Source organism: Bos taurus, chromosome 20 (genome assembly GCF_002263795.3).
Source record: "Bos taurus isolate L1 Dominette 01449 registration number 42190680 breed Hereford chromosome 20, ARS-UCD2.0, whole genome shotgun sequence".
NCBI lineage: Eukaryota > Metazoa > Chordata > Mammalia > Artiodactyla > Bovidae > Bos > Bos taurus.
The window spans coordinates 1,592,135-1,613,891 of NC_037347.1; the positions used below are offsets into that span (position 1 = coordinate 1,592,135).

At 44.9% G+C, this 21,757-nt stretch overlaps 1 protein-coding gene across 2 annotated transcripts in view; it reads left to right on the forward strand.

Annotated features, from left to right (window-relative positions):
- Window positions 1–21,757, forward strand: part of DOCK2 (dedicator of cytokinesis 2) — a 457,600-nt gene that overhangs the window by 47,556 nt on the left and 388,287 nt on the right. For both annotated transcript variants that reach the window (XM_024981420.2, XM_024981421.2), the window contains 6 exons: window positions 1,528–1,609; window positions 11,659–11,794; window positions 14,128–14,203; window positions 15,165–15,241; window positions 15,832–15,957; window positions 17,169–17,293. In XM_024981420.2, coding sequence (XP_024837188.1) covers window positions 1,528–1,609; window positions 11,659–11,794; window positions 14,128–14,203; window positions 15,165–15,241; window positions 15,832–15,957; window positions 17,169–17,293 — 622 coding nt within the window. The remainder of the gene's footprint in view (window positions 1–1,527; window positions 1,610–11,658; window positions 11,795–14,127; window positions 14,204–15,164; window positions 15,242–15,831; window positions 15,958–17,168; window positions 17,294–21,757) is intronic.

The window sequence follows — 21,757 nt, forward strand, 5'->3', positions numbered from 1 at the left end:
ATGTCATATCCTCAGCAAAGACCCCCCTAACTACCCAGACTAGGGCTGGTTCTTCTGATGTACATCCTCACAACATCCTGAACGTTTCCTTTATAGCATGATTGCATATATATATATATATATATAGTTGTCATGACTGCATGTAAATCATTACTTAAGTGTATATTAAATACTGGCTAAGGCCTTCTGTGGCCCATCACAGTGTGACATTCATTCAAGGAGATGGTCCTACATCCAGTGGGTTCAATGGATTACTTAAAATCATTCAAATCTTTACTCAAGTCTTGAAAAGGGAATAAGGTGGGAAGGGCAAATACATTCTTTTTTGGGGGGCTGTGCTGTATGGTTTGTGGGATCTTAGTTCCCCAACCAGGGATTAAACCCAGGCCCTCAACAGTGAGAGCATGGAGTGCTAACCACTAGACTGCCAGGGAATTTTAATATATTCTTAATATATTCTTTTTGTTTGTTTTTTAATGATTTTTTTCTTTTTTATTATTACTATTGACATAATTCACATAACAGAAACTTTGCCACTTTTTAACATATAATTCAATGGTTTTAGTATATTTTTAATTTTGTTCAACCATCCCTACTATGTAATGTTAGAGCATTTCCATCACCCCAATAGTAAGACTCGTACCCATTAGCAGTCACTCCCAATTCCCTTGTTCTTAACCCCACTGACAACCACTAATCAACTTTCTGTCTCAACGGACCTGCCTATTCTGGACATTTAATATAAATGGAATCATATAATATGTGGCCTTTTGTGTCTGTATTCTTTCACTTAATATGTTAGAGATTCATCCATGTTATAACAATTGTCAATCAGTACTATATTCCCTTTTATGGCTTAGTGAGATTCTGTTGAATGGATATACCACATTTTTTTAATCCATTCATCAGCTGATAGACATTTAGGTTGTTTCCACTTTTTGGCTATTATGAATAACTCTGTTATGAACATCCATTATGAATAACTCTGTTATGAACATCCATGTATAAGTTTTTGTATGAATATATGTCTTTATTTCTCCTAGGTAGAGACCTAGGAGTAGAATCGCTGGGTCACATGACAATTCTATGTTTAACTTTTTAAGGACCTGCCACAGTGGCTGCACATCAATATATTCTTAATGTCCAATGAAACACATAAAAATCCTTTCCCTTGAGAGGAAAGGATCCTTTCCCTCTGCCACTCTTTATCACCTCTACATAGAAAACTGCTGCTCTTCAAAAACATTAGGCAGCTGAGTTAGAATTTGCTTGCTGGATAGGAGGGGGAAAGAGGTTGTGAACACACATATGTTAGTAATTCCATGGTCTGGCTGGTCTCACGTCTGCCTCTCTGATGGCACTGTGATCTCCTGGAGGAAGGGACAGACAGGGAGAGTCTGTCTCAGATGCTCCTGTGTCCCCAGCAAGCAGCATGGTGTCGGGCCCACAGCAGAGGCTCAGTGGGTATCTTTACCGCATGACTGTTGAGACCCCTGACGGTAACAGGCTGCGCTTCTCTTCCCACAGTGAGAACTACCTGGTGCGATGGGGCAGCAGGGGCTTCCCGAAGGAGATCGAGATGCTCAATAACCTGAAGGTGGTCTTCACGGTAGGTGTGTGCAGTCCTCTGGGTGCCACATCCCACACTTACCAGCCCAGAGTCTTGGAAACGGGGCTGGTCAGTGGTCAGCAGGAAGCGTGGCCTTGGTGCAGAGCTGTGTTCTGGGGTCTCTGCAAAGAGGAAACTTGGGAAGGTGGATCTCCTCCTGGCTCCCTCTTCTTCACTGCCTCTCTCCTTTTCACCTGTGTGCATGCAGTGAAGAGCACGTGTAAACAAGCATACACCTCTTCCAGCAATAATGTTTAGGTGAACTAGATACAGCAGATTCAGATTGATTCACAGTTAACATGAGTTACTTCTTTCTGTTCAGACTCTCTAAAAAACCTTTACAAAATACTTGATATTAATAAGGGCCTTTCTAGAACATTGACTGCCTTGGTAAATTGGATATTCTGAACACAATTAAGTCATAGATGACTAAGGCTCTTACGGTTCCCTGGGATCATCCTTTTAAATACCAATACTCACCAGGCAACACATAAGTAGAAATGTTGAAATCAGTTGTTATTTGGATGATTTATCTCGAGAGTGACTTGGCCTTTTAGTTCTAAAAGGGAGAAATACTGGAAAGAAGGAGATAAGGGTTATCATTTCCTGCAGAAACCCACTCTTTCCCTATTTCCACCAAGGTGTGTTCAGAGTATGATCTTAAAATATCCAAGAATATTGGTGTTTTCTGCAAGTGTCTTTGGGGAGAAGAGAATTTATGAGATTTTTCACTGTGTTGCATGTGAAAAAGGGAGATTTCAGAGGAGGAGCTGGGGAGAGATCTGGGCATGGATCAAACCCGTGGGTTTGATCCAGGAGTGACCAACATGCTAGATTAACCTACCTTGCTCCACAATAATTTTCCATTTACAGCCCATTAAGTTCTATGTCTTATGTTGTGTTGCAATTAGATTGGAGCACAGCTGATTTATTTTGTTTGTTAGTTCCTGAAAAATGGGCCAGAGGCCTGGAATAAGATCATAGATCCTAATTGCTTACACAAAAGTTTTCTTGGCATATATAAATGTGCCTCAGTGCTCTTTATCTATTATTAGTTAGAAGGAGGAACCTATTTATTTTCTTGATAAATAGGAGAATCCCATGGAGCTTCCTGATTAAACCAGGAGACAGATGTTTCACAAGAGGGAGAGAGACAGGGAATCAATCAGTGGTTCATTTTGCAGAGAACCAATTCATGATGCAAACATGCAGGAAAGGGCATTGGTAAGTTTGTGTCATTCAGTAGTAATGAGACGTGATCCTGCCTTAGTGGAATTCTGCCTGTGCCCTACCTCTTCTTCCCACAGCAGATGAACTTGAGAACCTTGGTTGACTGGCTTAACTGCTGACACTTCGCTCTCTTGAAATGATGGGAGTCTTCATTTCAGGGCAGGAAAGGTCATGGCGCTCTAGCTTCTTCTGTTGATTCAAGTGCTACCAGTGAGCACCTGCACTTTGTAAGCTCTGAGCTGGGTGCTGAGGATGTGGCAGCAGGTGAACTGGTGGCTCCTGGCTCAGGGTGTGATGGGGAGGTTCAGACAGTGATTCAATGAGTAAATAAACAAGAGAGATGTCAGGAGGCCATCCATGCAATGCAGATAATTAAAGCTGGCTGATGTGATGGTGTTTGACTGGGATTTATGTCCAGCTGGAAATTGAGATGATGTTTAAGTTAGGGATGAGATATGACTTGGCAGGCATGTGCCTTGGTGGCCTCATTTCTCTTGTCTCTGGATGTCAGCTCTTCCTAGTTTCTTCTTTGGGGGTAGAGCCCGAGGAACTGGCACATGGGGTGGGCAAATGCTGGATTTCCCTTCCATCTGCTTCCTGAGCATTCACCTTCTGGTTCTATAAGAGGAAAGGAGCCTATACACAAGGTTCCTCAGATTTTCCCCAGCTGAGGGGTTGCTGCTAACACACGCAGGACAACACTGAATGGTAATATGAGCACTAGTGTGTCAGTTGCTCAGTCGTATCTGACTGTTTGCAACCCCATGGATTGTAGCCCACCAGGCGCCTCTGTCCATGGGATGCTCCAGGCAAGAATACTGCAGTGGGTAGCCATTCCCTTCTCCAGGGGATCTTCCCAACCCAGGGATTGAACTGAGGTCTCCTGCACTGTAGGCGAATTCTTTACTGTCTGAGCCACCAGGGAAGCCCTAAAGGAGCAAGAACGAATTACTAAATCAGGTAGCATGTGTCTGACGGGTTCTTGTCCTGCCTCAGTTTCCCCAAATGTCTGAGATTTGTGAGGCCGAAGTAAAAGTGTTTGGCAGACAGCAGAGGTTGAAGCCTACTTCTGAACCTGCTTGCTTTTACACCCTCCAGGGAATGACTTGTGTTCAAGCATTTTTACTTGTTTTTATAGCAGTAAGATTCCTCAATACCAAGGGTCTTTGATGAGACAGCTCTTAAAGATCTGATTCTTCTTTTGAGCAAGTGAAATTTTTTCTCACAGAAAAGGGGTAAAAAGGGAGCCTACCTAGGAGACTTATATGATTACCTAGTGTATTAATTTTCTAGGGCTGCTGTTACAAAGTACCACAGATGGTGTGGCTTCAGTCAGTTTGTTCAGTCGGTCAGTCGTTTCCAGCTCTTTGAGATCCCATGGACTGCAGCATGCCAGGCTTCTTTGTCCATCCCTGAGTTTACTCCAACTCATGTTCATTGAGTCGATGATACCATCCAACCATCTCACCCTCTGTCGTCCCCTTCTCATCTCACCCTCAAATTTTTCCAGCATCAGGCTCTTTTCAAATGAGTCAGTTCTTCACATCAGGTGACTGAAATATTGGAGTTGCAGCTTCAGCATCAGTCTTTCCAGTGAATATGCAGGACTGGTTTCCTTTAGGATGGACTGGTTGGGTCTCCTTGCAGTCCAAGGGATTCTCAACAGTCTCCTCCAACACCACAGTTCAAAAGCATCAGTTCTTCGGTGCTTGGCTTTCTTTATAGTCCAACTCTCACATGCATACATAACTACTGGAAAAACCATAGCTTTGACTAGATGGACCTTTGTCAGCAAAGTAATGTCTCTGCTTTTCAATATGCTCTCTAGGTTGATCATAACTTTTCTTGCAAGGAGCAAGTATCTTTTAATTTCATGGCTGCAGCTACCATTTGCCGTGATTTTGGAGCCCAAAAATAAAGTCTGTCACTGTTTCCCCATCTATTTGCCATGAAGTGATGGGACCAGATGCCATGATCTTCGTTTTCTGAATGTTGAGCTTTAAGCCAGCTTTTTCACTCTCCTCTTTCACTTTCATCAAGAGGCTCTTTAGTTCTTCTTCACTTTCTGCCATAAGGGTGGCGTCATCTGCATATCTGAGGTTATTGATATTTCTCCCGGGAATCTTGATTCCAGCTTGTGCTTCTTCTAGCCCAGCGTTTCTCATGATGTACTCTGCATATAAGTTAAATAAGCAGGGTTGACAATATACAGCCTTGACATACTCTTTTCCTGGTTTGGAACCAGTCTGTTGTTCCATGTCCAGTTCTAAGTGTTGCTTCTTAACCTGTACACAGATTTTTCAGGAGGCAGTTCAGGTGGTCTGGTATTCCCATCTCTTGAAGAATTCTCCACAGTTTGTTGTGACCCACACAGTCAAAGGCTTTGGCATAGTCAATAAAGCAGAAGTAGATGTTTTTCTGGAATTCTCTTGCTTTTTCTATGATCCAGTGGATGTTGGCAATTTGATCTCTGGTTCCTCTGCCTTTTCTAAATCCACCTGGAACATCTGAAAGCTCATGGTTCACATACTGTTGAAGCCTGGCTTGGAAAATTTTGAGCATTACTTTACTAGTGTTTGAGATGAGTGCAATTGTGTGGTAATTTGAACTTTCTTTGGCATTGCCTTTCTTTGGGGTTGGGATGAACATTGTCCTTTTGCAATCCTGTGGATACTGCTGAGTTTTCCAAATTTGCTGGCATATTGAGTGCAGCACTTTCACAGCATCATCTTTTAGGATTTGAAATAGCTCAACTGGAATTCCGTCATCTCCACTAGCTTTGTTCATAGTGATGATTCCTAAGGCCCACTTGACTTTGCATTCCAAGATGTCTGGCTCTAGGTTAGTGATCACACCATCATGATTATCTGGGTCAGAAGATCTTTTTTTGTATAGTTCTTCTGTGTTTTCTTGCCACCACTTCTTCATATCTTCTGCTTCTGTTAGGTCCTTTATTGTGCCCATCTTTGCATGAAAAGTTACCTTGGTATCTCTAATTTTCTTGAAGAGATCTCTAGTCTTTCCCATTCTGTTGTTTTCCTCTATTTCTTTGAATTGATCACTGAGGAAGCTTTCTTATCTCTCCTTGCTATTCTTTGGAACTCTGCATTCAAATGGGTATATCTTTCCTTTTCTCCTTTGCCTTTTGCTTTTCTTCTTTTCTCAGCTATCTGTAAGGCTTCCCCAGACAACCGTTTTGCCCTTTTGCATTTTTTTATTGGGGATGGTCTTGATCACTGCCTCCTGTACAATGTCACGAACCTTCGTCCATAGTTCATAAGGCACTCTGTCTATCAGATTTAATCTCTTGAATCTATTTGTCACTTCCACTGTATCATCGAAAGGGATTTCATTTAGGTCATACCTGAATGGTCTAGTGGTTTTCCCTACTTTATTCAATTTCAGTCTGAATTTGGCAATAAGGTGTTCATGATCTGAGCCACAGTCAGCTCCTGATCTTGTTTTTGCTGACTGTATAGAGCTTCTCCATCTTTGGCTGCAAAGAATATATTCAGTCTGATTTGGGTGTTGACCGTCTGGTGATGTCCATGTGTAGAGTCTTCTCTTGTGTTGTTGGAAGAGGGTGTTTGCTGTGACCAGTGCGTTCTCTGGGCAGAACTCTATTAGACTTTGCCCTGCTTCATTCTGTACTTTAAAGCCAAATTTGCCTGTTACTCCAGGTATTTCTTGACTTTCTACTTTTGCATTTCAGTCCCCTATAATGAAAAGGACATCTTTTTTGGGTGTGAGTTCTAGAAGGTCTTGTAGGTCTTCATAGAACCATTCAACTTCAGCTTCTTCAGCATTACTGGCTGGGGAATAGACTTGGATTACTGTGATATTAAATGGTTTGCCTTGGAAATGAACAGAGATCATTCTGTCGTTTTTGAGATTGTATCCAAGTACTGGATTTCGGAGTCTTTTGTTGACTATGATGGCTACTCCATTTCTTCTAAAGGATTCTTGCTCCCTGTAGTAGATATAATGGTCATCTGAGTTAAATTCACCCATTCCAGTCCATTTTAGTTGGCTGATTCCTAAAATGTCTATTTTCACTCTTGCCATCTCCTGTTTGACCACTTCCAATTTGCCTTGATTCATGGACCTAACATTCCAGGTTCCTATGCAGTATTGCTCTTTTCAGCATTGGACTTGACTTCTGTTGCCAATCACATCCACAGCTGGGTGTTGTTTTTGCTGAAACAATAAGAATTTAGTTTCTCGCAGTTTCAGTGCCTGGAAGTCCAAGACCTAGGTGTTGGCAGTGTTGGCTTCTTTGGAGGCTTCTCCCCTTGGCTTGCAGAGGGCCACATTCTCCTTGTGTGCTCACACGTTCTTCGGTGTTTGTGTCCCAAGGTCCTTATAAGGACACCGGTCATATTGGAATAGTGTCTACCCTAATGACCTCATTTTAGCTTAATCACCTCTCTAACCTCCCTGTCTCCAAGTACAGTCATGTTCTGAGACGTGGGAGGTCAACATATGAGTTTGGTGGTGGGTGGGGGTGGGGTGGCATAATTCGTCCTGTAACATTTAGGAGGGGACCTGTCAGGTGACAGGGATTCTGTAGCTCTGAAATGATTCTGAAAGACACCAACATAGATATTTCAAGATATAAAAAATTCCTCATGGGAGAGGAGAAGTAATTAGAGATGGAGATCATTATGAGAGAAACAGGACCTGAGCTTTCAAGAATGGAAAGGATGTGGATATATAGAGGAATAAGAGGTAATCTTTAGAGGCAGAGGTACAGACGAGGGCTTAGGAAGAAAGATCTGGAGTTGAAAGTGGGCATTGTGTGTTTGTGGAGTGATAAAGAAATCTTTGTGACAAAAATAGAGTACTTGCATGCAGAGAATAGTGGGGAATCAGTGGGATAGGATAGCTGGAAATATATTATGTCCAGGACCTTTCACATCAGCTGGGGAAAATTAACACTAACAGGGTAAGAAATAGGGAGCTATTACCATTGTAGCGGGAAGAGAAATGAAATACTGAACATGGTTTCTAAAGATGAGTTTCAGGGGGATTTCAGGGTGAGTTGGAGGAAGGCATCAGACAGGCCAGAGAAGAGGCTGTCCCACTGGCTGGCTGTGAGATGATTGGCAACTCAAACTCAGTTGCCTACTGAGCAAGGCAAGAAATGCAAATGAGGGGAGGGGCTTCTGTGGTTAGAAAGCCCCCTCTGCCGAACGTTCTCTGTTTCCCTTCCACTGGGAGACTTGGGAGAATCTATTCTTCCACCTGTGAGAGGCCAGACCTTGTATCAGTGAAGGGTTTTCCAGGGAAATGAAACCAATAAGATACATAAATACATAGATTTATTTTAAGAATTTGGCTCATGTGATTGTGAGGGGCTCACACGTCTGAAATCGGTAGGGCTGGACAGCAGTCTGAAAACTTAGGGAGGATTTATACATTGCAGTGTCTTGAGGCAGACTTCCTTCTTCTCTAGGAAACCTCAGGTTTTGCTCTTAAGACCTTCAACTGATTAGATGAGCCCCACTTACATCATGGAAGGAAATGCCCTTTACTTAAAGTCAACTGATTTTAGATACTAATCAGACCTACAAAATACATCATAGATACATCCAGTCTAGTGTTTGACCAAGCAGCTAGGCAGCACAGCCTATCCGTGTTGACACATAAAATGTAACCGTGACAGCCCCCAAGCAGGAATTGTGGACCATGTTGAGGCCATGTCTTGTTCCCAGAAACTCTATGTCTCTCCCTCTTTCTCCCACACCAGCCATAGGGAAAAGCTGGGGATGGCTGCTTTACTAGGCTCTGGCCCTGATGTCAGCAGACAGGTCGTTCCCAGTACATATGCCTGCATGAAAATTAACTTGGAAGAGAAGTAACTCTTCTCTTGGAGAAGGTGATGGCACCCCACTCCAGTACTCTTGCCTGGAAAATCCTGTGGACTGAGGAGCCTGGTAGGCTGCAATCCATGGGGTTGCTGAGAGTCGGACTCGACTGAGCGACTTACCTTTCACTTTTCACTTTCATCCATTGGAGAAGGAAATGGCAACCCATTCCAGTGTTCTTGCCTGGAGAATCCCAGGGACGGGGGAGCCTGGTGGGCTGCCGTCTATGGGGTCACACAGAGTCGGACACGACTGAAGCGACTTAGCAGCAGCAGCAGCAACTCTTCTCTAGTGAGGCCAGAACCAGGGATCTCTGCTCTGATGCCAACAACTTGCCTCAACATTCCTTCTCCAGCTGAATCTCATCTGGAAGAGGGTCTCAGGAACACTGAAGCTTTTAGATTTGAACAGGGCACTGGAATGCTGGGTGGTCCAGGTGGGTTTCCCTCCTGTGCACCTTTGGATGGTGAAAGGAATGCATTGTGGTGTTTAGATTTTGGATCATTTTTACTCTCATTATTCTGAATTCTTTTTCATGTAGACTTCCTATCTCCTCCTCTTTTATTTGATTTGGTGGGCATTCATCATGTTCCTTTACCTGCTGGGTATTTCTCTGCCTTTTCATCTTGTTTATATCTCTGTGTTTGGGGTGGCCTTTCTGTATTCTTGAAGTTTGTGGTTCCTCTTTATTGTGGAGGTTCCTCCCTGTGGGTGGGGTTGGATGAGTAGCTTGTCAAGGTTTCCTGGTTAGGGAAGCTTGCGTCAGTGTTCTGGTGGGTGGAGCTGGATTTCTTCTCTCTGGAGTGCAATGAAGTGTCCGGTAGTGAGTTTTGAGATGTCTGTGGGTTTGGTGTGACTTTGGGCAGCCTGTATATTGAAGCTCAGGGCTATGTTCCTGTGTTGCTGGAGAATTTACGTGGTATGTCTTGCTCTGGAACTTGTTGGCTCTTGGGTGGAGATTGGTTTCAGTGTAGGTATGCAGGCTTTTGGATGAGCTCTTATCAATTGATGTTCCCTAGAGTCGGGGGGTTCTCTGGTGCTCTCAGGTTTTGGATTTAGCCTCCTGCCTCTGGTTTTCAGTCTTATTCTTATAGTAGCCTAAAGGCTTCTCCATCCATACAGCACTGATGATAAAACACCTAGGTTAATGGAGAAACATTGTGGCCTTTAGATTGATGGACTTTGGGGTCAGAGTGACCAGACAGTGTCTCTAAGGACTAAGGTCATGGACTGGGGGAAGACCTTTATCTTCCGTGTGTCTTGGTTTCCTCATATGTTGAATTGGGCTACAGTAATAGTACTGGGCTTTCCTCATGGCTCAGTGGTAAAGAATCCGTCTGCCAACATAGGAGATGTGGGTTTGATCCCTGGTGGAGGAGGAAATGGCAACCCACTTCAGTATTCTTGCCTGGAGAATCCCATGAACAGAGGAGCCTGGTGGGCTACAGTCAGTGGGGTCACAAATGGTTGGACAGGACTGAGCATCTAAACAACAAATAGTATTAATGATAGAACTTTGGAGAGTTGTTAAGACTCAAAGAAGACAATGATGTGTGAGACACTTCTCACAGTGTTTGAGACATCAGTGTGTTCACAGCTTCTACGTTCCTCCTTTCTGAGCACACAATTCAGTATACTTCTCTGTCCCCTTGCAGTTAGGTATGGCCATGGCCCTTGCTTTGGCCAGTGAAACGGGAGTGGAAGTGATAGGCCTGTCTTCTGGGTGAAAGTTTTAAGAGCCAGTAAGTGTCTTGACGCATTCCCTCCCCCTGCTCTGGGGATAGTAGATAGACCTATTGTGAAAGATAGGTCATCCTTCAGCCAGGGGCCCAGAGTAAGTACGTGCATGGAGTCCCTGCCTATCTGCACTGGATCTGTAGCCTGAGCTGGCGTCAACTCTGTTGTGTTAGAAGCTCTGGGATCTTGTGGTTGTTTGATGCCCGGGTGATTTACATACGTTAAGTGAAGTAAAGTGAAAGTTGCTCCGTCATGTATCTGACTCTTTGTGATCCCATGGACTATAGTCCATGGAATTCTCTTGGCTAGAATACAGGAGTGGGTAACTTTTCCCTTCTCCAGGGGATCTTCCCAGCCCACGGATCAGACCAGGTCTCCCGCATTACAGGCAGATTCTTTACCAACTGAGCCATCAGGGAAGCCCAAGAATACTGGAGTGGGTAGCCTATCCCTTCTCCAGTGGGTCTTCCTGACCCAGGAATCGAACTGGGGCCTCCTGCATTGCAGGCAGATTCTTTACCAACTGAGCTATCAGGCAGCATTAGGTGCTCAGTAAATGGTAGTTGTTTGGGCTTCCTGGGTGACTTAGTGGTAAAGAATTTGCCTTCCAGTGCAGGAGATGTGGGTTTGATCCCTGGGTCGGGAAGATCCTCTGGGGAAGGGCATGACAACCCACTCTAGTATTCTTGCCTGGAGAATCCCATGGACAGAGCAGCCTATTGGGCTACAGTCTGTGGGGCTGCAGAAGAGTCAGACTCTACTGAGCAGCTGAGCACACAAGCAGATGGCAATTGTTAGGGTTTCCCTTCTTCCTGTGCCTTCTCCCTCAGAGACACTGAGCAGTGACCAGACAGATGAAGTCATTTGTAGCAAATGCTATTTTTGGATCCATCCACTGGCATATAGGAACTCCTGTCTGTATAGCTGACATCGCACCTCTATCCTTCTTTTCTCATCAATTTGAAGTAGAAGAATCAGGACTGAACACCAGAGTCCTGTCACCCAGTTTCTTTTCCAAAGCTCACTTTTCTTATGTGTGAAATGGATGTGATAGCTTGGCTTTCCACATTTTCCAGGACTAATTGTATAATGCAGTTATGTCATGTATACTAAGTGATAAACATAGCCCCCTCCCTGAATTCTCTATTACTAGGTTTTCTTTTCTATTTTTGTTCATCAGACACAATATGTAACTATTCATTTCCTGCCCTACAGGATCTTGGAAACAAAGACCTCAACAGGGATAAAATTTACTTAATTTGTCAAATAGTCCGAGTTGGGAAGATGGATCTTAAGGACACAAACACAAAGAAGTGCACGCAGGGACTGAGGCGGCCCTTCGGGGTGGCAGGTAAGGGCACGCACACAGCACCTCCCGTTCCTGGAGTGCACGTCCTAGGTGACTGCGCTCCAAAGACTTGTTCTTTCGCTCTCCTCCTTGCCCTCCCTTGCTCAAAAACCTTTGCCAGGCAGCCCCTAATACTTAAATTTCTTGAGATTCAATCAAAGTAATTGATGACTAAGTCCAGATTTATGACAAAGATGGTGAATAATGAAATCCCTGCATCTGGAGCAGAGTGCTGGGACCACGGAGCTATCTGAGCCGTTGGTACCTTCGCTCCCAAGCATGGTGGAAAAGAAAGAACAATACAGGCGGGATCTAATTATGAGGAACAAATCATCCTTCAAAAAAAATACCCAGGACAGGAGGTGCAGTTAAACAGAATGAGTCACCCACCACACCGCTCAATTCCGGGTTGGACCCTTGGCACAACCGAGCGAGGCTGCTTGAGATAAACATCACCTCTGCATTTCTCCCCAAGCCTCCGCTCTCCTGGGAGTTGCCAAGACTTCATTATTCTCTTCCCACTTTTATGGCTCTTGTTATATTTGACTATCACTTGCTGTATTATTTACCTAATATATTTTCTTTTAATTAACTCACTGTATTTAAGCTAAAGTACATTTTTTTTTCTTAAAAGACAATTTAGACACCCATGGAAATAGCAATTCTTATGCCAGTTTTACTTCTTTGGGTTAAAATATAACATTTTAGTTGTGTACCATTTATAATCCCTGTATGCCATATCTAAACCCAATGTCTCAGGTTTCTCCTGAGGACACCCAGATCTTCTGTCATGACAAATCAGCTGGTTCTCCAAGTCCCCTGGCACTTCTTGCCAAGTGGCAGAATGGGAGAAATGAGCTTATCCTGAGCTAACTGGTGTTTAAACTGGTATTTTTGCCAGCTAGCTAGATGGGTGATCTTGGACAAGCATTTTTCCCCAGGGCCTTAGTTCTCTTGTCTGCAAATGAGGGACTTAGGCCTGGTGGATCCACGACCTGCTCTACATGCTCTGTTTCTGTATGAAGGACACTCCTGACCTTACCACATACCTGGTAAAGTGGCGAGGGCCTTACTGCAAAGTGTGTCTTTGTCTCCAGCTATAACTGGCTCTCTCTTCTGGTTTCTAGTGACAGCAATCTGGTGTAAATGAAAGATTTAGGGATAGGTTGCTTCAGGCAGTACTGGATCCAGGAACTCAAATGAATTTTCATCTCTGTATCTCTCAGCTCCTGTGTCCTTTTGCTGACTTATTCTGAAGATGACTGTCCAATTAGTTGGCTAGCTCTTCCAAGTTTGCATCCTACCTGCTTAGCAGCCCAGGGGAAAGAGAGCACTTCTTTTCCATTCATTTCAGGAGAAGCCCCAGGAGCTAAAATATATGCCATTTGCTCATCCCCAAAGTACTTATTCTGGGCAGGGGGATTTGGTTCCCTGATCCCCAGGCCAAAACTCTGGAGCCAGAGGGAGATTGTTCTACCCAAATATAGCTCACTGAGAATAGGTGAGGGGAGTGTCTGTTTATCAGAAAGAATGGATGCTAACCAGGTTCAAATAACAGTTTCCCCTCTTTCTCGCAGCTCCCTAAACTCCTCTTTTGAGCTAGATACAGTCACTAGTTGATCATTACCTGGGCAGTTTTAATGGCTCCCTGATGGGGGCCTGGAGTGTTTGAGGAATTTCTTGTTGCTAGGATTTTGGCCCTATTTGGCTAGCAAGTTTCAATGCTCCTCCCCCTGCCCCCATTTCTATAATCCCTGCTCTGGGGCAAGAGTTCTTTACCTTAGTTTTATGGAGCTTCAGTGGCTGATTTAAGGACAAGTTTCAGAAGATCCAGGATCCCTCTGGAAATGTAGGGTTCAAGGATCCCCAGATATGTGTCTGTGAATATGAGCACGTTTATAAAAGAGGGTGATTAGCTCTTCAGACCCTACAGGGAGTCACTGTGCTTGGGTTTTGTCAGTATGCTGCTGCTAAGTCGCTTCAGTCGTGTCCGACTCTGTGCGACCCCATAGATGGCAGCCCACCAGGCTCCCGCGTCCCTGGGATTCTCCAGTATAGTAGACCTCTAATAGGAATATGTCAGAAGCAAACCTAATTGCTTAGTTCCATGGGCGTGGCTCTGACTCTTTCCCCTCAGCCTCTGCTAAGCCCCTGGCTCTCAAACGTTTCTCTGGCTGCCCTCCTCCCAGCCCGGCTTACCCAGAGGTGTTTGCCAGGTGGCCAATGCTGGCTTTCCTGCCTTTTTAGGCTTCCTACCCTATGATCTCATCCCATTGTCATCCCTTCCTGGGAGCGGGAGGGCTTAAGCCAAAAAGCCATTTCTCTTGTTTTTCTAGTTATGGATATAACAGACATCATCAAGGGGAAAGCAGAAAGTGATGAGGAAAAGCAGCACTTCATTCCTTTTCACCCGTGAGTGATTTCCCATTACTTTCTATTCTCTGAAACCACATTTTTCCTGATTGAAGGCCACTCAGAAGCAGAATGAACTGGTTCCTTGAGTTGATAACAGCCAGTTAGGACCTTCCAAGAGGAAAGGGTAAGAATGATGGTCTCAGTGCCTAGGCATTCAAAACCATCCAGCTTTTGACCTGCTTGTTCATGAGATGTTATTTATTTAACAAGCTTTGATTAAAAGCTGGCAGAGAGCTGGGCATTGTGCTAGGCATGGAGCATGAGGTGGTAAACAGGATCAACATGGCTGTTTTCATGAAGCTTATATTTAGGTGGGGAATTAAATGGGTAGGTAACAACAGATTAGTGCATCAGATACAAATATGACCGGGAACATGAAGCTACAAAGCAGCAGCATACCAGGAGCATATAACAGGGAGTCAGGACCTAGTTCTCATGGGCACGCATATCCATGACTTTAAATGAGGGCAGTGAGGAAGGTAGACGTCCTTTCCTTGATCTAAGAAAGCTTGAGACAGTAAGACCCCAAGCTTGAGAACATTGTCCTCATTTGTTTAAGGAGGATTTTTTTTTTTTTTTTTTAACAGATAATGAGGTCAGTGACTTGGATTTAGCATGTGATTAGGACTTAGCATGAACAGCCAGAGCTGTGCCACCTTGCTGAGCAGATACTCACTTTGAGGGCTTGGGGATCCTTTCTTTTTAAGAATCTTCCTAGGAATACAAATGGCCTCTACTTGTAGCCTAGGTATTCTCCAAGTTTTAGAGCCATATTGCTTTGTGAAAGAGAGAGATGTGCTTCTTGATGGCAGGTACACTCTGAGCTGACATGGGCAGGCTCCCTTTTCACCTAAGGTGTGTAGAGGGGCTGGGCAACTTTCTGGAGCCCCTGAAACCACAGGGGAGGGAATCTATAAGGGTACCATGCAAACATTTTGTGCTCTCTTTTCCTGTCTAGGGTAACAGCTGAGAATGACTTCCTTCACAGCCTGCTGGGCAAAGTCACAGCCTCCAAGGGGGACAGCGGAGGGCAAGGTACAGAGCCTGCTGGCCAAGCAGGCTGGACCAGACTTCAGCTTGGGCTCCCTTGGTTCTACAGCAACCAGCTCAAACCCCTAGACTCTGGGAGACATAACCTTCCTTCCAGACAGGCCATTATGAAGAGTGGGGTCTCGTGATCTACAGAGATGGAAATCTCTGCCTGAGAAATAGAAGGGAGACATGTCCTTGTGCTGAAGGGAGAGAGGAGTCGGTGTGTCCTGACTCTTTCCTATGTGTCAGGCCCTGTGAGATGTTTCCTTGTTTGCTTCCCTCCTTCCCACAGTCCTATAAGATAGATGGGATCAAGCCCACTTTACACAGGGTGGGTTTAGAGGGGTGTGATGAAGTGACAGAAGCTGACCCTGCTGGAAGTAACCGGTGGGATTCAAATCAGCGGTGTCTCACTCCAGAGCTCTTTGCATCCCAACTCCCGGCCTCCCCCAGGGCTGGGTCACTGCATCTGTGGCTACGTGTCTCTGCTTCCACGATCTCCTCCGGAGAGAGAACAAGGGGAGAGACCATGGGAGGGAGAGGCTGAGAGAGCACCTTGAAGTTGGCTCTTCATCTTGAGTGCTCCCTTCCAGGCCTCTGGGTGACCATGAAGATGCTCGTGGGTGACATTATTCAGATCCGCAAGGACTACCCACACCTCGTGGACAGGACCACCGTGGTAGCCAGGAAGCTGGGATTCCCGGAGATCATCATGCCAGGTTCTCCTTCCCCTGGGAGGGGTTGAGGGTGGCCTAGCTGCTGTGATCCATTCTCTTTTTCAACAGCCAGCTCCTTTCTTTTCTACTGCTTTCCTCTATTTCTTTCCCTGAAGGTAACTGCTGAAAACAACTGTATATCCAAAATGCATTTATATAATAAACATAAACACGTGAGTATATACACATGCACTTCCCCTCACAAATGGAATCACACTCTATACACTTTCTGTCCCATTACTTGATATACTCTGCACAGTGTTCTGTGACTGACTTACCACTTAATAATTTACCATGGACATCCACTTTACTTCAGGCGGAATAATTTCACTCTCTCTAGGGGTAAGTATGGTCATTCTCTTAAACTGTTAAGCTATTTTTTCTTACAGAAATAGTCCACACTTATTGTAAAGTGTCCAATAACATGAAAAAGGACTACAGCGAAACAGTAAAAGCTCTCTTAAATCTTTGTCTCCAAAAGTAACCACAACTATATGTAGTTTCCAAATATGTATGTAACAAAAAAAAAAAAGTAAATGAGATTCTATAATAATACTCTTTTGAAACTTGCCTGTTTGCCTTAAACTTGAGTCTGGTACTGGTATCCATGAGCACTCTCACTGACTGAGCCCTTCTTTCCTCAGCTGAACTGTGGTCCCCTGGAGTCATAGTTTACTAACGCCTGCCTTTACTAAGACGCCAGTTCCTGTGCATTCCCTGCAGGGCTTTCAGCTATCACCACCCCCTCAGCTCCTGAAGACCCTCCCTGCCCGGCCCCTGGCCCTGTCTGTGTTACTTGGACACATGTGGAGAGTCACTCTGTCTCCTCTGCACAGTAAAAGACCCATGGAGAGAACTGTCGGTGGTTGTTATTTACGCACCAAGATCAATCCAACTGAAGCTTTACTTTGCCTTCCCAGAAGGTGTCACTAGAGGATGAAAATTAAGCGATTTTTAATGGAGAGAAAAACATGCCCAACTGTGACCACCTCCCCTTTCGTAACTAATTTTCTACTGTTCCTCCATCCTCTTGTCACCTTCTGCTCCGGGCGCCCTGATGAAGTAAAAATGCTTTTCCAAGTAGTTCTGATTTTAGTATCATTAACAGATGTCAAGGAGGGGCACTTCCCCCAATCCCCCACTCCCCGCGCCCTCTGGTTGATGTCTCTCTCGCTGCACAGACTCCAACTCTTGTCTCTCTCCCTCTGCCTCAGGGGACGTCAGGAACGACATCTACATCACTCTCTTACAAGGCGACTTTGACAAGTACAACAAGACCACACAGAGGAACGTGGAAGTGATCATGTGTGTGTGTGCGGAGGACGGCAAAACGCTGCCTGTAAGGGACCCTGCTGTTGCTCTGGGTGACAGGGCCCTCCTTGGGCGCCTCTGCTCGTAAAGACTTGCTTTTTCCGTTCTTGATCCTGCTCTCTGAGTGCCAGGGGCCTTCGGGGGTGGTGCAGAGTAATGTGACACACACCTTTAGAGTTTGGCTGGCCTGGTAGCCCATAATAAGCCCTGGTGTGTTGTTATTTCTTTACAGCAAAGCAGTTGGCTTTTCAGTGTCTGTCCCTTTCCTTTCATGACCTCTTAGTCCTTTCTTGCTCAGCCTTAGTTTTTATGTTGGCTTTTTGCAGTCAAAATGCTGTTCTCATTGCAACCTGTGCTAGTTTATTCAGGCGAAATACCAGGAGAAAGGAACAGTACAGAGCCTTGGGCTGGTGTGAAGACACAGAATGTCCTCAAAACAGACATTGCCGACACTTAATCTGACTCCCCAGTGCTCAGCCAGACAGTCTGGTGGAAAGCCTTACCCGTAAATTGGTCTCCAGAGGGCGGGCAGAGTGTATTCAGGAATGCAAAGCATATTGCTATAAATATTTATACAGCATATGTCCTGTACAATATTTGTCATGTGTGTTTACATTTATTTACTTATATTTCCTGTAAGGTTGTCAGCAGCTATGTCCAGTGTGTGGGACGGTTTTGCTTTTCAATTTCTCCTTTTAGAGTACTTAGCTGAAAATAAAATCAGCTCTCAGTAGAAGTTTCAGCATGGGCAAATATTCCTCTTAGGCCACACACAGTAGGTGATCAGATCGCACAGGAGATGGTGGTGTGAGTACAGATAGGTGTTCTGCTTCAGCTTGGGGGCCTAGAGCTCAGGCAGATTTTTCTATCCTCCACCTACAAATAGCTGGCATTCATAGAGGCATTGCTATATGCCAGAGACTGTGATAAGTATCCCCTGGAGAAGGAAATGGCAACCCACTCCAGTATTCTTGCCTAGGAAATCCCACGGACAGAGCAGCCTGGTGGTCTAAAGTCCATGGGGTCGCAATGAATCTCATACAACTTAGCCAGTAAACAGCAACAACAACAATGGCGTGTGATAAGCATGATGCATTACTATTACTTCCCCCATTTGTACAGAGGGGGAAACTAAACCTTTGTCAAGTGAAATAACTTTCGCAAGGTCATAGAGTTAGTATGTGGCAGAGATGGGGTTTGATTTAAGACTCTAGGCCCTCTTATTAAACGGGTTTCCCCGGTGGCTCAGTGATAAAGAATTCTCCTGCCAATTCAGGAGGCGCAGGTTCAATCCCTGGGTTGGAAAGGTGCCCTGGAGGAGAAAATGGCAACCCACTCTAGTAAGCTTGCCTGGAGAATCCCAGAGGAGTCTGGTGGGCTACGGTCCACAGGGTCACAAAGAGTCAGACATGACTGAGTGACTAAACAGCAAACAACAGCAAGTAATGCCTAGAGATTAAAAAGAAAAATCCCCAATTTATTTATCAGTTTAAAAATTAGGCTAATAACCACTTCTATCAAATTGTAGGAAGATTGATAATTATTTTTTAAATCTAAAGATATCCTCACAATTGCCTTTTTGTTGGGAAAGATTGGCTCCATTAATTAATACTTAGTTAAGCAAAATCCAAGCATTTAAGTCATCCTCTTTTTGTTGGATTGTGAAACTTTTCTGAAAAATAAAATTAGTAAGAAACACTTTGCTCAAAGAAACACAAAGGAAGAGCAGAGGCTTTTTATCTGAAAGGGAATTTGCATTTCACAAATGTATAGACCATGCTTTGAAGTAATTTTTATCCAACTACCTGTTGGAGAACTCTAACCTCAGCTTCATTTTTTAAAACTGATCCACTTGCCTTCAATGTTGCTGGAAGACAAATTAGAAGGAACAGTAATGGAAAAGCAGGCCCCTTATCTTGTTTCTAAAGCATTCTTATCAATACTTCCACCTATGCTATCCTTTCGAGTCATATCCAACCAGGCTGAATAGATGCACTTATCAAAGATGAATATATAAGCAGATATTCTGGAGACTGAAATGGAGAGGTGACTGCAGGCACAGTGATAATTCATAGTTTCATCTATGAGGTAAGTTACGGGGGAGTTCAGTTGACTGACTATTGAAAATTGCTAAGGAAGCCTGTGGGAGGCCTTTCTTTCTTTACCTGCCAAAATAAAATACAATATTACTGCCTAATTAAGTGTCAGACAGCACACTCAAACATTCCTGTTTGGTGCTGGTGGGTTCCTGTGGGAGCAGCCCCCTTTAGGGCCATCAGTTTTTCTTCCTGCTCCTCGGAGGAGCAGGGTCAGTGGATAGAGTATGTTAGGTGTGTCCTTGACTCACTTTGAGGTCTCAACGACCATGCTCAGGAGGGCCCGTGGCAGAGAAGTTAACAGGGTGGGCTCTGGGATCAGCCTGCCAGTATTCATATCCCAGTGTTCCCTCCAATTCGCTCTGTGATCTTAGGCAAGTTTATGTATCTGTGAAAGAGGAAAAAAGGCTTCCCTGGTGGCTCAGTCAGTAAAGAATCTGCCTGCAATGCAGGAGACCACCTGTAGCACAGGAGACCCACATTCGATCCCTAGGTTGGCAAGATCCCCTGGAGAAAGAAATGCCAAGGAAATAGCCAGTATTCTTGCCTGGAGAATCCCATGGACCAGAGGAGCCTGGCGGACTGCAGTCCATGAGGTCACTAGAGTCAGACACAACTTAGCAACTAAACTATGACCAAAAGAGGAATAATAATCTCTTCCTCATGGGGTTGCAGTTTATACAAAACACTATCTGTAAGGAAGCTTGTTGTTGTTTAGTCACCAGTCATGTCTGGCTCTTTGCAACACCATGGACTCTAGCCCACCTCTGTCCATGGGATTCTCCAGGCGAGAATATGGAGTGGGTTGCCATTTCCTTCTCCAGGGGTTCTTCCTGATCCAGGGATGGAACTTGCATCTCCAGCTTTCCAAGCAGGTTCTTTACCCCTGAGCCACCTGGGAAGCCTGCTGCTACTGCTAAGTCACTCCAGTCGTGTCCAACTCTGTGCGACCCCATAGACGCAGCCCACCTGGCTCCTCCGTCCCTGGGAGTCTCCAGGCAAGAACACTGGAGTGGTTGCCATTCCCTTCTCCAATACATGAAAGTGGAAAGTGAAAAGTGAAAGTGAAGTCGCTCAGTCGTGTCTGACTCTTAGCGACCCCATGGCCTGTAGCCTACCAGGCTCCACGGGATTTTCCAGGCAAGAGTATTGGAGTGGGTTGTCATTTTCTGCTCCAGTCCTGGGAAGCCTGGCAGGCAGTAAATACTCAATAACAGGAAGGAGGTAGCGTTTACAGGCAGGAGACCAACTGCAGTTTGAGGCCCTGGAAAGGACTTGAGGGGGTCAGATGCACAATCCAGTGTAGATACCTGAAGCAGGCTTAAGTACAAATGCTTAGATGCTGGGCTGAGAAGCCTCTGCTCCTCTGAGACCAGCCAGTTTACTGGGGTGGAGGTAGGGCACCGGGAATCAGTGCTGTGCAGTGGTTAAGACACAACCTCAAGGGCCAGACAGTCAGGCTGAAAGCCCGGCTCAGCCTGAATCAGCGGGACGACCTTGAGCAAGTTACATAATCTCTGTATACCTAGGAGTCTGCCTGAAAATGAGACGAGCAGTGGAACCTTACTCTAGTGAATACCAGCTGAGGTAATCTACGTAATAGGTATTCACTGACGTTCTCTATCAGCAGAAAGGTAGAGCCCTTATGGCAGAAAGTGAAGAAGAACTAAAGAGCCACTTGATGAAAGTGAAAGAGGAGAGTGAAAAAGTTGGCTTAAAGCTCAATATTCAGAAAACTAAGATCATGGCATCCGGTCCCATCACTTCATGGGAAATAGATGGGGAAACAGTGGAAACAGTGGCTGACTTTATTTTTCTGGGCTCCAAAATCACTGCAGATGGTGACTGTAGCCATGAAATTAAAAGGCGCTTGGAAGAAAAATTATGACCAACCTAGACAGCATATTAAAAAGCAGAGATATTACTTTGTCAACAAAGATCTATCTAGTCAAGGCTATGGTTTTTCTAGTGGTCAGGTATGGATGTGAGAGTTGGACTATAAAGAAAGCTGAGCGCCGAAGAATTGATGCTTTTGAACTGTGGTGTTGGGACTCTTGAGAGTCCCTTGGACTGCAAGGAGATCCACCCAGTCCATCCTAAAGGAGATCAGTCCTGGGTGTTCATTGGAAGGACTGATGTTGAAGCTGAAACTCCAATACTTTGGCCACCTGATGTGAAGAGCTGACTCATTGGAAAAGACCCTGATGCTGGGAAGGATTGGGGGCAGGAGGAGAAGGGGACGACAGAGGATGAGATGGTTGTATTGCATCACCGACTCAATGGACATGGGTTTGGGTGGACTCCGGGAGTTGGTGATGGACAGGGAAGCCTGGGGTTCTGTGGTTCATGGGGTTGCAAAGAGTCGGACACAACTGAATGAATGAACTGAACTGAAC